Source organism: Anopheles marshallii, chromosome 2 (assembly GCF_943734725.1).
Source record: "Anopheles marshallii chromosome 2, idAnoMarsDA_429_01, whole genome shotgun sequence".
NCBI classification, from domain to species: domain Eukaryota; kingdom Metazoa; phylum Arthropoda; class Insecta; order Diptera; family Culicidae; genus Anopheles; species Anopheles marshallii.
The window spans coordinates 87,379,324-87,394,654 of NC_071326.1; the positions used below are offsets into that span (position 1 = coordinate 87,379,324).

Here is a 15,331-nt window from a genome sequence, read left to right on the forward strand (position 1 = left end):
GCCTTCACGTCTTCCCCAGCAGCAGAGTGGGTTGTAGAAAAATATTTACTTTCACCATGTCTTATGATTGCATTTTGGTGAAGTGATTTTACAAAATTTCCCCCAAACGGTACGCAAAATTGCGTCTTTGAGGTGATGCGATTAAAAGTTTCTCCGGCGCAGAGTGTCCCCTGGCCCCTTGCAAAAGGGGTTAGAGATGGCCATTAGTGGCATGTTCTCTATTGTGACGCTTACAGAAGATGCATCAACTAAACGGGGCCGTTAAAAGATTCGCAACGCATATCAAAGAGAACAAACACATTTGTTCCGGTTGGGATTTAATGAAAGTTTGCACTTTGACGCTACATAAACATAGAAAAAGGGAAGTTTACATTCACCGTTTTGGATTTGTTGCAGCGCTCCAGACATCGCAGGTGAGGGAAAGCCCGGAACGGAACAGGATATTACCAACAGCCTCCAGTCTATCCCGAAGCATCCAGCGAATCGACATTGTGAATTGTGATTGGTAGCAAAGGATTCTGTGCTGCCCGAATGTGTGCGGCCACATCCTTCTCCTTCGCTAGAGTACATTTTAACATTCCGCTTTGTTTGGAGCTGTTTCAGCGTTTGCAAAACGAACGGAAAATAAGTACTCAAAATTGGAAAAGACAAAATCGACAGTCATGTCTCGGCAGGAAAATTGTCGACAGTCTATCACATCGACATCATGTTTGTTTCCACCGTCGCCGAAAACCATCCCTTTGTAACGGGGAGGAGGAAATATTTTCCAAACAATTTCCCACCGTGGTGCTACGGTTTTTTTCTTCTACCCGTTGGTGGCGAGCTGACGAGTCGTCGCATCCATTCGTTCGTTGAGATCTGTGTGTAGTTCCGACCCGGATGCATATGTTCTTTGCACCCCATCTTCATCTCGGCTAGGATGGATTTGTATGGACGAAAGCTGGGCGAATATCTCTTAGTTCCATGCCGTCACATATCGGCACAACGGTACTGGAGGGAGTTTTGTAACGTTTCCATCCCATCATCTTCATCCACAAACTTCCGCAAAAGTAAAACGTGAGGAAATGATTTTTTTACAACTTTCTTATCTCCAAACGCTCATTCCAACTTCAACCATTTCTGCTGACGAGACCATTTTTCATGCAGCCTCAAAACACAGGGAAACGACTGGCCGAAGACACCAGCATATACACATACAGGAAAAGTTGACAGCTCCGCAAAAAAAAACGTCCAACACTTTCGAGTCGTCAGTGAAGAAAAGATTCTCTTTACCTCCAGTGCTGTCGGTCTCCACAATATATCACCATAATGATAACGGAAATTGGAAGTGTACACAAGATCCATTTGCCGTATCCTCTCCAAACACATTTCCAATTTATACACATTAGAAATAAATTTTCCATTCCCAATGGTGGGGTAGAAAAGGAGGACCTTGGGAGAATTCCTTCTGGCAGCATTTTATCGCCCAGGAACAAACTTGTGTGTGCTTCACGTACGGAAAGAATACAGGTAGGAAAGGTTGCGCGAAAGGAGCAAGAAATATTACTCCACATGAAATCACTTTACAGCAGTAATCATCGTGGCTGATGTTGGTAACTTTCCACCCAAGAAGCACACCATAAAGTGAAATAAAGAGAGGAAAAAAAACTCCTGGAAACGCTTGAAGGAAAAAGAATGCCAGCAATCCCGAGATATAAAGTGCTCCGGTAGCGAACGTGTAGTATTTATCACGAACGAGAGACTGGCGAGAATATTTCACTCCCCCAAAAGTGTACGGAAGCCTTTTATCGGCTCGAGGTTTGCACCCCCCACAGATCGATGAAGATGTATTAGCATCCATTCCCGCGGTAAACCACGATGATCTGACGATAACTCGCCATGCATGGAAAGCGCGTGGAAATTCTTTCCCAAAATAAAAAGGCAACCATTCGAAATGTGTGATCAAACCACCATTCATGCCCATTTACCCGGTCGGTGGTTTGAGGTCTTAAAAATCTTCCGACATTAATATTATTTCGTGCTTTTTGGGTGGTGAGTGTGACCGACAAAAAAAATCAGCTCGTTTCTCCAAACACTCCGTTGATGGAATTTCCTTTCAAAATGGGCAAGAAAGCTTATTGATGCTTCATTGCCAGCCGTGTGCCAAATCGGCATTCAGAGGAAAGCAGAAAAAAATGGCATGCAACATTGCCCGATTTTGTTGCATTTCGTTTCGCTCCGGTCCTGTTTTGCTAGCCGCCCGCCCAGCGAACCCGTGGGAACGTCCGCGGTTGACCGACGCGCTAAATTGAATGAAATTCGGTCCGGAAATTGAACGCCTTTCGCTTCCCATTCGGTTAAGCTTTTCGTAGCAAAGTGTTTGGGAGTGGCCTTTTCGGGGGGTTTTGTACGTTCCGGAAATAGTTGACCATTTTTCGCACCAGTTGACAGAGCGGCATTTGTTTTGTTGGTGTGTCCAGCTGGTGTGCTATTCCGAAACCGCCAGATTTTGGGCAAGTGTCAATGGTTTAGGAAATATTTTTACCGTCTGTTCTATTTTTCTATTTACTGTACGGTTGGCACGAAGCTGACCACAACACTTCGCGTCGAAAATGGCTTTCTAAATTTCATAAAGCCACCATTTAGTATTTTAACGTTAACACACAATAGAAAACACTATGAAGAAACACTGGAATGTGAAATACGTGGCCTTTCTTACCCGCACTAGATGGTGCTTTTGAACGAAGTCGTCCAGCTTGAAGATTTTGCACCAGTAAAGACTTTCATCGCTGTCCGGCAGCTCGACGTCTTCGTTGCGAAGCTCCAGAATGCTCACGCTCGGTACATTCAACAGTTCGTCCTGGCTGGAACGCTGCATTAGGAAGATCGAACGCGAACCCTTGAAGGCAACGAGTGGTTGGGGTAGGGCGGCATTCGATCCCCGCACCGGTTTCTCCTTAGAGTAAAGGAAAAGGACACGCATGGTGTCGTTCTGAAAGAAGAATGGAAATATAGAAATTATTTAGTAACATTGAACAAATAGTAAACTGGGCATAATAAGGATAATGATTATAAATAAACTTTGCAAAACATATTTAGACTATTTAGATTAAACTAGTTACTTAAGTATTAATATTTATTATTATTAAGATTTAAATCATAGGCATAAGGGTTTGTCCAAACTGTGGTCCACAATTATTAAAACTGACAAACAATTGCATACCTTCCGGCGCAACAACTCGTAAATCAGAATGTTTCCTTTTCAAGTAAAATTCGGGACATTGTCACATTTTGTGTTGCAGTTTATACATAAATTGCTACAAATCTTTGAGAAATATGGATTTTAAACATTTATTGAGCAGTTTTGACGTTATTAAACCTTTTCACAACGTTTTACACTTGTTGCTCCAAACGATACATCATTTATTATTTTTTTCTCGTATAGATTCGTAAACATTGAACTCGAATTATAACTCTGTGCAAAACGAAACTTCCACGCTTCATCCAACGATAGCGTTATCAATTGGCCTCATTGTAGGAAATATATTTTCCACCCCAAGTCCCTCCTGCACGATTGCGTTTAATTGCCATTTAACCGTTTTAGAGGAACAGCATCGGATAATCGATTTAAATTGCTCATCCTGTTCCATTGGCAACGTGACGGAGTGGTTAACAAAACTGTCCGGAGGAGAAAAAAAAACCTCTCAACAACACACACACAAACTGGGCACATCGTCTATGAAAACGCATCCAAAATATTGGGCAAACAATTTCGGTGCAATTGAGCTAGTAATGCTGATCCACCAAAGCCACCGTCCTGGCCGGGCTCTCGCCAACTCTTCCCGAAAACAGGATTGGCATTTTCTGGGGTGGAAAATTCATCGGAAATCGCCAAAACCCAATTTCGTAGCGAAAATGAAACATTTTCATGTCGGTCATCATGAGCTACCGAGAACGCGTGGAAAAGCCCCCTCGGCAAGGAGCGGTCGGCTGCAGCTTTACGGGAATGCTGGAAAACAATTCGAGGTGGTACGCCAAAGCAGGACAAAGCATGAAGTGCAATATTTCCCACCGCACAGCGTTTGCTACAGTTCTGTTTCGCATTCTCCCTACCGTGCGCTCGCTCGTTCTATCCCCCGCTTGGACAGAAGTTGTGTTTGAAGGGTTGCATTTTTTGCCCCGTCCGGTGGTTTGCGGAGTTCCAAAACCCCATGGTAGAATGTGTAGCATTGATTTGAAATTGGTAAGCATTCAGGCGTAATAATACTCACCCCGATACACCCACCGCATTCCCGAATCGCATGGCCACCGCTTCACTTACGTACGAATGGATCTGTATTGCCCTCATATGCGTTGCGCAATAATGGAATTACGAAGCATGAAATTTTATCTGTTTCGTTCCATGGTACACGCTTTATCAATTGGCCCACTGTCTGGCTCTCTTTTCGTGGTGCGGATTGTGTTATATAAGTTATACCATTCCTTTATGCTCAGTACGAGCTCGCATTCACCGCTTTAGCACACGTCGAGCGGGTTGGAATTGTGATTTGGAAGCACTTTAAAAACAAATGCCTCTTGTGAATGCTAAGCGTGAACAAGAGGCTGGCGGGTGTGTCGAATAAGACCGAAAATGTAACATTTAGACGTGTTCCACCATACAGCAGCGGCGGAAAGTGTGCGCCTAAATGTAGGCAAGAATTATTAATTATACACTTTTAAACTAAAAACAGCACACTTCAATCTCGGTATTTTTTCTTCGCAAAACCAGCACTTCGTCAGACGCAGTTAACTCGAAATCAACAAATAAAAAGATCCACACTGCATTACCATAAACCGTTAGCGTACGCTTTCAACCCGAGGTTCTAAACCCCAAACCCGAGCCGCACTCGGCGAGCGCTTGTTGCGAAAATGTTTGCATTACAATTTGAATAAATTAACGTTGGGAAAAATGTAATTAAATTTCAATTCCACATGTAAATCCTGCATTGCACGCACCGGCTTTATGGCTGTAGGGTGTTGAAACGAGATCCGATTCGAAGGAACACATTTTTTCCTACCCTCGCTCTACCTACCCGCTATCAACTCCCCTTGTGGAAGAAAAGTGGAAGCTTTTAGTGGGTTTTTGAAGGTAGCTCGAATCGGAATAGAAGTGTTTGCCGGGCGGGTGCGAGACCGAAGAGCCGGTGAGTGGCTGCGATTTCTACAAATGAATCCCCACACGCAACCGGTACCGGATGGATGATGGAGAAGTACCGGGAATGGCGCGAGAACATGGAAGTGCATTCGTTGGAAAGCGAAGCGAACTACCGTTCGCTAACAGGAATTTATGATCAAACCCGTCATCGAAATTCCAACCGAAGCTCCGGACGAAGCCGCATGCGTCTTTGGAGTGAGAGGAAGTTTTGGGGAAAATATTTTAAGTGAAGCGAGCTTTTTCTTAGATTTCAGTCAAGTCGCCCACTCAAAATGGTGCGGGAAAATGCCGACGATGAAGCGCAATTTATGAAATAAGTGCAAACATATTTGATTAAAATAAAATGTGCGCTTGAGGGAGTGTTGTTTTTTATGTGTGTGTGCTTCCTATCGTTCTATAAATGAATTCCTTCGCCGAGCGAGTGGAATGTCGCACTGTAGTACGCTTCTGCTGTTGCCTATCGCGATCGTTTGTTTTTCGATCATTAGAACCCCGAACGCAACGCAACTGAAATGTTCCATTTTTAGAGACGATTGCATTTTTTGTTTCCTAGCCCAAAGCAGTAGAATGTAGGAAAAGCTGTCCTGCTTAAGGTACGGTCGATGGATGCCATTCGTTTATTGTTATTTTCGACCCTCGTCCGTTTGTATCAGTGCACATGTTAATTTCAATTTATATTCAAATATTATTTCAACTCTCGTACTGTTCCCCACGTAGAGGGTATCCTGCAGGAAGGCGATTCGTCGCGTCATTCATTCACCCCCGCATGTTGAGGATGGTTTTTTTTCCCCTCTCTATCTCAATCTCGCCCTCACTTCAGACTATGCACTTACCCTTACACCCGAGACCAATCAGACAATCTCGGGCATAAACCCTTAGCGCACACCGGCGTTCGCATCGAGCGTCGTATTGTGTTTCCTTATTTTCATAATTCAATTTCCAATTAGAAAACAGGATTTTGACTATTCCGACACCTTAATCTACCGGAGGGTTTTATCTCAATTAAACTCGGAGAGCGAAATTTTGCGATCCGCCACTTTTTCGGGCTGATGCCACTGAAGCTGAAACCTCCTCCCAGCCCCCCTCAGCGTTTGGCCGTCCGAAACAAACTTTCAGCCCATCGTCGAACTGGGACCGAGACCGGAGGTGGGCGAATCTTTGGGTGTTGGGAGAAAGTTAAAGGAATTTGCCACTCGAAAGCGGTGCTTCCTAGCTTGGCTGCTTTTTCGGGTGGTTTTCCCGGGGCCAGTATCAAACCGAAATTGAACCTAGAAAAAGAAAACCCATCCACCCACCTATCAAGTGTAAGGGGCGTTTGTCTTTTGAGGGGTGGAAAAATTATTAGTGCGTCGAGTCGTGGCTGTTTGCGCTGAACGATCCCCGACAGATCCAGGGCATGGATGGTGGGGATCGTTACGGTATATCGTTCGGTCCTTAATTCCAACACCCTCGCGGTCCCCGGCCGCTTCTCACGTGGCCTAGTGGCCAGTCTCCAGGATTATGATTGAGTTTGGGTCGTAATTGAGTTTGTGGTTTGAGTTGGCTAATGGTCGATGCTGGTCGGATTGCTCGGACCAACCAACGGCACCGAAGACCACAGTTTGGGAGAAGTTCCATTTTAACAAGATTTAGATTCGTCCAGATATTGGAGAATTCGGTCCTTTGGATCGGATTTCTTCATTAAAGGCTAATAGGTATAAGATGCTCGATAGATTATCTTATTCGATTTGCTTGCAAAGTCGGCAATAATTTATGTGTTGCTTGCAACTTAAAAAAAAGTTCCTAATGTCGTTTGAACTAATGGACATTTTATCAAATACAAAAGATTACGATAAAACACACCAGCTACGCATTCTATTTGATTTATGACTCACGCTTCGGCTGCCAAATGTCATCGTCTTAAGAGTAATCTGATTCCACTTGCAAGCTGTCAACGAATACCTTCACCTTAAGTAGAACAATCCACGACCTCTCCAACCCAACCCACCCTAAAATGGACCGAAAAGTGGTACAAATTAATTACACAATAAATAAAGCATCATCTGAGTTTAATGCCAACATTGCATTTGCTGTTCTTCCCCTTGGCGGAGATTCTTCAACATTTTAAGACGCTTCTTCTCACTCCGAGTTGCCTCCCGTCGCCATCGATTCTTCTTCCCGCTTTACTACCCCATCCATCGACTTTTCAACTGTCATCGTAATTCCAAACTAATTGGAAAAGTTCCTTGTAATTCCTGCCCTGTTTATTAACGTACCCCCGCGTGTGCGCTGGAAGACATTCTTCCACATCGCGCTGCTGAATAATCGCAACACAAAAGGGGAAAACTGAGGTTTGTTGGTTTTGCGATTCGATAGTAAAATGCAAAGAAAATTGGGTTCATCTTTCACTTTACCGATGGTGGGAGCAACAACAATGAGCAAAACACAACTACGGCAAGAGCAGCGCTGCATAGTCGCCCTGCTTCCGACAAGGAGGTTAAGCGTAAAAGCGTACTGATTGGAGCACGAAACACTCCCGATGCATCTCGCAGGGAAGATTATGCGAGGCAGTACGGGGAAAAAACTTCTCTCACCCATCGTAACACACAACGACCGTCCCGGGCAGATCTGCCTCCGTATCGTCCGGGTACTTCCGATGTTGCAAAAGTTCCGAAACACCTTCAAGCGCCCAGTCTACCGTGCACGGGTGCTTATAAATCGCTTCCGGGCAGGATTGTCCACCGATCACCGGGGTTAGAACGTTGGTTATCCACGCTTTCCTATCACATTTCCGTGTTCCGGATTTGCCTGAACGCTGAAAGTCAGACCACTGACTGGCTGATTTGTCTGCAGGTGGGTTGTCCGTGTGGGGATGCAAACCAATGGACGAGGAATCTATCGACCGTTTCCTGGACGATGCTTCGAGCGCAAGGTGATACGCTGACGATATGCAAATCGATTCTCCAAGGGACGACTCCCACAGGAATGGCAGACACAATCAGCCCCGGCCTGGTTACGGGCTACGTCCATCTCGACGTACAAACGCCAGAAGATGGCAATCGCAACCTCGAAACCTGATCGGTGAAATCGGTCGGTTTCGTTCGGTTTAGTCCAATGGTCTGCTGGATGGTGGCGTGTTGCCTTCAGTCTCGCTTCTCCTCGGACACTCAGTAGCTCGATTTGCAACTGCAGAGCTGTGCGGGGCCTGCGGAAGTTGAGCTTCGACGGGGTTTTTATCGTTTGATCGTTATCTTGGTTTTGGTTCTGCTCGCAATCTGACACACAATCGTCCAACCACAACCAAACCGAACCCTTAGAGACTTTGCTGAAGAAATGGTACCATTGAGAACCGTTGTCTGCAAACCCGATAGTGGGTAAACTCCCGGCAGCGGAAGTAGCTGCCTTCCTTACCCATCGTTCTGATTTATGGCAACAGTTTGCAAACGATTAAATTTGAATTTCGCATTGCACGGTTGTCGGTCGGTCGGTCGGTCGGACGGTTGTCTTGGTCAGATCTCGGAACCAACGAACCAAAACCCGAAGGTTTCCGGCTGCCACAAACGGGCGGTGCGCTTTCACCCGCAGCCGAACTGCCGACACCAGTGGGTGAAACAATCGAACGGCACGAGTATTGTGCAGCGCGCTCTCGAAAGATGTCAAAGTCAAAATGTTGGCCAAATTGGCTACTTGTAACTTTGTGTCGTGAGGCGCGTTACCATTGGCGCACACTTGACGGGCGCTAAGTGGATGCTTCGTACGAGTGGGTCGGTCCTCGTGGGGAAGTTTGCCCTGTGCGTACGTGACTGGATTGCGTCGGAGTCGCACACTTACCGTTATCGGGAAGTCATCCTTCATATCACAGGTATCCAGATTGCGCTTAAATCTAATTACGGTGTGGGTTGTGTTCTCGTATCCCAGCAGCAGCGTGTAGTCTTGCGAGGAGTCGACAATTGGTTCACCGTCGCTGTCCGGTCGGATGTGACGATCCTGGGAAGATACATTGAAAGGAAAAAAAGACCGTAAGTATGAGGGGACATATGGTGACATTAGAATAGTTAGCATATTGTTATAATATACATTTATATATAATTCTATATATATATGTATATAATTCAACACAATGTATTTATTTTCTTTTTAAATCGAGTGGACTTGTGGATTTTACCTGATGAAAAGAAAAATGGACACAATATTGAATAATTTTTTGACTAGGGATTTAGCAAACACATATTTTACTTATAAAACTTAGATTAAGATCTTGTCAGTTAAAACGAGCAAGCTTCTTAAAACAATAACGTTTCATTATATTTCCTTATCACTTCTTGTACAAATACTCATGTCTAATGGTAATAAGTATTTAATTATTGCGCTCCACGAAAAAAAAACCACTTCAAGGAAACAGTTAATTAGTCCACATCACTAAAAAGTCAGCTTTTCTTGTACACTTTAAACAAGGTACCACGAGAGCTTCCGTGAGTGATGGTAATTCTGCTGACTGCTGGATGTAGATGAAAATTTCGGGAGTTCGAAATTAAGTTCTACTATTTACATACCATCATGCATTTTGAGATCTTCAAATAACTACGAACTGTTATTGTGGAAGAATCGTCAATGCATTCAAAAACTCTTCCACGTAGCAACGAGAAAAACTAACTAAAGCACATCAATAATGACCTCGATACTGAATAGAAAGTGGCCCCTCGGCAAATAAACTACAAAATCTGTGACAACATTATTGCATCCGAGATAACGTCACCATCAGTCGACAAATCTGACCGATCTGCGCACACTAAGCAATGCCTCGTCAGTCAATTAAATGGTAATTCATTTCCCAACATCCAACAAAACCCTGGTTCGTCACTCACCGACTTGGCCAGCGGCCAACATTGTGTTCGATGGGTTTGCCCGCAACTCATCAGCAGACCCCGGAACCTCTTGCATCATTCATTCGATAATCCGTCACATGCCGGAAATGGATGTGCCACCCCCACCACGGTCCCTTGTTTTGCTCACCCTTCCACCACAGAAAAAAACACCAAAATTATCCTTGCGCGAGTATTTTCATTCAGATTGTCCCCTGTCGAATCCATCACCATCGGATGGTCGCACGACAATTAGCGCAAACCTCACGGAACAATAATTTCCGTTACAGAAAGCGCTTTCTGTGCGGGATTCACCCGATTCCTAATTACGGACGGCATCGTCGCGCAACAGCCGGTTAGCGTGGACGTCCGGTTCGGGCAGGTACCGTCGTTGCCACCGAAAGGCGGCGTTCACGTTTGCTACTTGCAATTTTTGACGCTTTGTTTTTGGGATTGGGTCATCGCCGGAAATTGCTCGTCATAAACATCATGCTTCCGCTGACAGCTGACACAGCTGGACGGTGTGAGTGTTACGTGGGCAACAGCACCGGGCATGGGTAAATGACATCCCGCCATCCTCATTACCCAGTGGTTGGTTTCGGGGTTGGAGTGTGACCCGGTGACGGTGGTGGGTAATTGTTCACACAAATTGTCGCAAATGCCTCGTTGACGCATGTCCGTACAAATATCGCCCGGAACCACGCAGAAACGTACGCTGGCTTTCTTTAGTCCTGCATGAAACCATTCGATTGGCAACTAATTTTCCGGACTCGGGCGTAGTAACATTAGCCGAAACTCACTTCCGTTGTGCTCGATTGGCACGAAAGACCGCTGTAAGTTCCTGCCAGAAGTACTGCGATCAACCCTCAAAAAAAAAAATAACGGGGGGCCGTTCTTGCTCACCCGTGACCACCAAATCTGTGTAAAGTGGCGGTGGTTTCATAAGTGCAGCTTTTTCCACACAACCCAACCCCGGAAAGGAAAAACTGACGGTCCGTTTATAGTTTATTCACGCATGATTTATGGTGGAAATAATTGCTACAATTTGTCATCGCCATTTTATTTTATGGTGCGACCACGACACCAAAACACACCACCGGGCGGAAAGGAACCGAATCCCATGCGGCCATTCGGTGTTTTCTCATCCTTGCCCTGGGGACACCAATCATCCTGGCAAAGGCGGAGGCCTCGGAAAGTGCGTGGGCACTCTACGCTCCGGTCATTATTGGCCGACCGATGGAATGGCGCACGACGTGGTTCGAGGCAGGACCGTCGAGCAGCGAAAATGATGGACAGTAATTTATGTGCATGCGGTGGACGAGATTTACGGGGACCGTCGACCGTTGTTCGGTGAAGGTGGCTGCTACCGGAAGTCTTCCCGCGGGCGATTAGATGTGATGGGTGATAGCGTTTAAGATCCGTTCAGTTAGGATATCGTCCCTTAATCGACTGACTTCAGTGTGCGTTTACTTCCTGGCGAGTGGTTCATATAGCCCTTCGAGTGGTAGAGAGTAATAGTGGCCAATTTTTGAAACAATGATGACAAGCATTTCAGTATTGATCCTTCTCATTTTACGAAGAATGTTCCCAAGCATCTCGCAATCAAGTGCCTTTAATCGATCATTTGTCAAACAGGTTGCATAACTTTAGGGGTTTAAAATTTTTCATTGCTTACAATCACACAATAACAGTATCAATGCAAGATGTGTTTCAACGACACTGCAAATCTTCAACAAACAGTGTAGCATCCGGCTTTGAAGAGACCCACCTCCTCTTCTCTTACTTTGCAAATCTTATCACAAGCACTTAATCGTCCCACAAGCAGCACAAACCTTTACAATTCCAACCACTCAGCCATGGTTTGCACATCACCAACTTCAATTAGTAATGCAAATACCGGGCTATAATTTCTCGCATTTCCCGTACGCAACAGCAAACAATTAGCAATAATCTACTAAGTCACTTGCCACCACCGCTTAAGCACTGCCGTAATGTACTCATTACGTTTACCGTGCTTTATGTTTGATCTGCTCCAGTTCGCAAACGGCACTAAAAGAAGAGGTGCCTTCAATGAAACCCGTTTCGTCCTCCGACACGATCGCTTGTGCCTGTGCAAGCAAAACTCGCTGTTTGACGATTCACGCTCACTCGTCGTTTACATAAATCATGACATTTATTTTCGCATCAATTTGGGCGTACCGGGTGACTTCCGATGTGGTAGCAGATTTCACCCGGGTTTTGATTCGGTTTGATTACACCTTGGCCGGGAGTACATCCTGTGACTTTCGGGCACGCTTAATGGACTATATGGACTCTACATGTATCGCTACCCGTTGTAGTCACCGGCTGTGTCTGGTTTGATAACTCGATAAAACACACAAAACACTCACACTAACAACAGCGCGTCACCCCACCACGAACGCAAAACGGTTAGAAGAAGTTAAAATTTCATATCAAACAACATGTTTGCATTAATTTAACTTTCGTCGGACGGCTAAAAATCATCATCACAAGTCAACCAGCGCCAGCTACTTGTGGGACACACGTTACGTTGCCTGCAGCTTGTCAGTAGAGAAGCGTTCCGGTTCCATGCTGACTTTTACAGCGGCGGATCAGGAAATGGAACAGGGAGTGGCGTGTGTGTGTGTGTGTGTGTGTGTGTGTGTGTGTGTGTGTGTTTGTACGAGCATGTAGTAAAACTTGTCCTCATCGGTCCCGAGTACTCGGTTGTCTTTCTAAAGAGGATCTCGACTTTCCGACATAAAAGCTATTACGAGTGTACTTAGCAACTATATTACAACAACATCATCATTCGACCTAGTAGTTGCTGCTGCACTCACCCAACCAGCAGTAGAACACTCTCAGTTGGAAGCTTGTCTGCTTTTGGTAAACACATTTACTTAAACACACACACACACACACACATACACAGATGTCCTCCCGATGAAGAACAGGAATTTGCACACAATCCGCACGGAACCGGAACGATTCTGATAGCCATCGCTTCTCCTCACGTCGGTGAGCGTCCTGGGGGTTAAAAACTGTACCGTGATTGCACGGCGGTGTCCATCCCGGTGAGTCGACACCGAGAACATGTGTCGTAAAATCGTTCCAATAGCTCTATTTTCTATTAACCGGTGAAACAGGTTCGCGTCATGTTGCTCTGCGGGAAAGATGCTGATGTCGTCCAAAGGGAAAAATCTGCAGTTGTACCATTTGACGGAGGGACATTCCTTTAGATCCTGTTTCAAACAGGCGCCGGGACAGGGCTTTTAGTTAAAAGCATGCGCATCGCCAACAAATGTGTAAATACCAACCGGTTGGAGGATTTCTAGCGAGTTTCCTCAGAAATGGGCGAAAAACATCATCAAACTTGCACTCTCTACAGCGAACAGGGAATTTAAGCTGCAGTACAAGTTTGTTACCACTTTGGCAGGAAGTACCCGCTCCTGCCTATGGATTTATTCATGCACATTAGCTTTCACTTCCCGGTGTACAGTGGCGTTAACATTGGACAAGCAAACAAAACATTTATCGTTCACTCACCCATCATTGCAGTTTTGTTAGTTTTTCTTCCTAATATTCGTACAGCTTTTGCAAAAAAAGGGGCTCCATACAGCAACAACACAGCAAGGAAACAGCAATGACACAGACATTACATGCACCTTCGCCCAATATGCCATGTAGTGGTGCGATAATGCGATTTGGCACTGACAACGGGGGGGTCGTGGCGAAAATGCGCCAAACTGAGCGCCAGTCCTCAAGGTTCTGCCCAGGTTTTCGCTGAAATTTTTCAGGCCTACCTTAGCCGCACGGTGTGCATGTTGTGGCCAGGTGCGCATTCTGACACCTTTCCAGAATATTTGAACCACCGTTCCAGACATCTTTCGTGGTAAATGGGTGGAATAAAAAGCTTCCCGACATGGCAGCAAACTAACACGGGAAGAAAAAACAACCTCGGCGTGTATCACTTGTATCACATACAACCTGGCACCACGGCATCGGTACGGTACGGTACACAAATAGCTGTTTAGTTTCATTAGGCTTCTGTTTCCTGTTCACAACTTCATTCGCTTTGTGCACGAACATCGGTACACGGTAAAACACCAGAAGCGGAGGATGGGTGTGTATTTTCTTCACTCGCACGAAAGCTTTCCACCTTCTTCCTTGTTGGAATAATGCCACCCAAGTGCGAGAGCTCACGCAAACCCTCCCACCTCCGGTTTACCGGTGGGCCTGTAAGGGACAACGCGCCCTCTGTATATGTTTTACATTTTAATGCACCGACAACTTCTAATGTCCTAAGCAGAAGGTGCTCTGGTTCCCCGTGAGGCTTATGCAAACCGGATCCAAGCGGGTTTTTTTTTTTATTCTTGCAGAAAGGCAACAGGAAGACGAGAAACACTAAAGGGTAATTAAAGGCTACAGAGTGCAGTTTGCTCAGTGACGGGCGCCTCGTTGGCGTTTTAGCGTCAGACTTTAATTGATATGTGCGTTTTCGTACTATGGTAGGCAGCTGACAGGTTATGTCACAATAAAAGCTTATGCCAGAACCCCCGGACCCAGAGTACCCTTGAGGAAATAGCGGAAATAATTCTTGAATGTGCTCAACATCAGTACACAATTCATTAGATACCTTAACGTACGAGATTTCTCACAAATAAAAAAAAACAGATTCCACACCCTTACGCAATAGAAATGATGAAGTGCCCATTCATTCGTCCTTATCGGGCGTACGTTATATGGGATTTCTCAAGGAATCTATGTCAGCAAAAAGCCCAACCCTGCTATCGGGATGCTCCCATGTCTCGTATGCGGCCACCTATTCGCGCGCTGTAGGTAATCGGTCGCAGGGTTTTTACGACCGGAAAGATAGACCCGATACTGCTGGCGGTTCAAACGGAAAAGAACAGAGGGGCGCCCAAACGCGTTCCGGTGCTGCTTTTAAAATATGCCCGCAATAAAACGAGAACGGTCGCTCCATAAACGTAATCACACGCGCACGCAAACGCAGTAATACGGTAACAATTTTTCATTCATTCCAATAGATTGTTATTGCTTTCTTCGCCTTAGTTCGGGTGTGTGCGTTTTGTTTTGAGGAGATGGGGCCGGAAAACGAGCCCCGACACGAGATCTGTTGGAGTTTGGGAAGCAAATGGTTTTCGCTAGATTGGAAGCTGAGAAGATTTTCATACGATCTGGCGCGAATGGCCGTGTGGGAAATTTTGATCGATGGATCGATCGAAACCGGAAGTATAAACCTAAGGACTACGGTTGGAAGAGATACACAAGCTTTTTTTTGCAAGGGACAAAATTC

General features: G+C 45.5%; 1 protein-coding gene across 1 annotated transcript in view; it reads right to left on the reverse strand.

Moving 5' to 3' along the window:
• The window catches only part of LOC128710449 (MOXD1 homolog 2-like), a 43,604-nt gene that overhangs the window by 20,813 nt on the left and 7,460 nt on the right, over nucleotides 1–15,331 (reverse strand). Inside the window, exons 2-3 of the mRNA XM_053805501.1 lie at nucleotides 8,984–9,139; nucleotides 2,699–2,971 (exon numbers count right to left, since the gene is read on the reverse strand). Coding sequence (XP_053661476.1) covers nucleotides 2,699–2,971; nucleotides 8,984–9,139 — 429 coding nt within the window. The remainder of the gene's footprint in view (nucleotides 1–2,698; nucleotides 2,972–8,983; nucleotides 9,140–15,331) is intronic.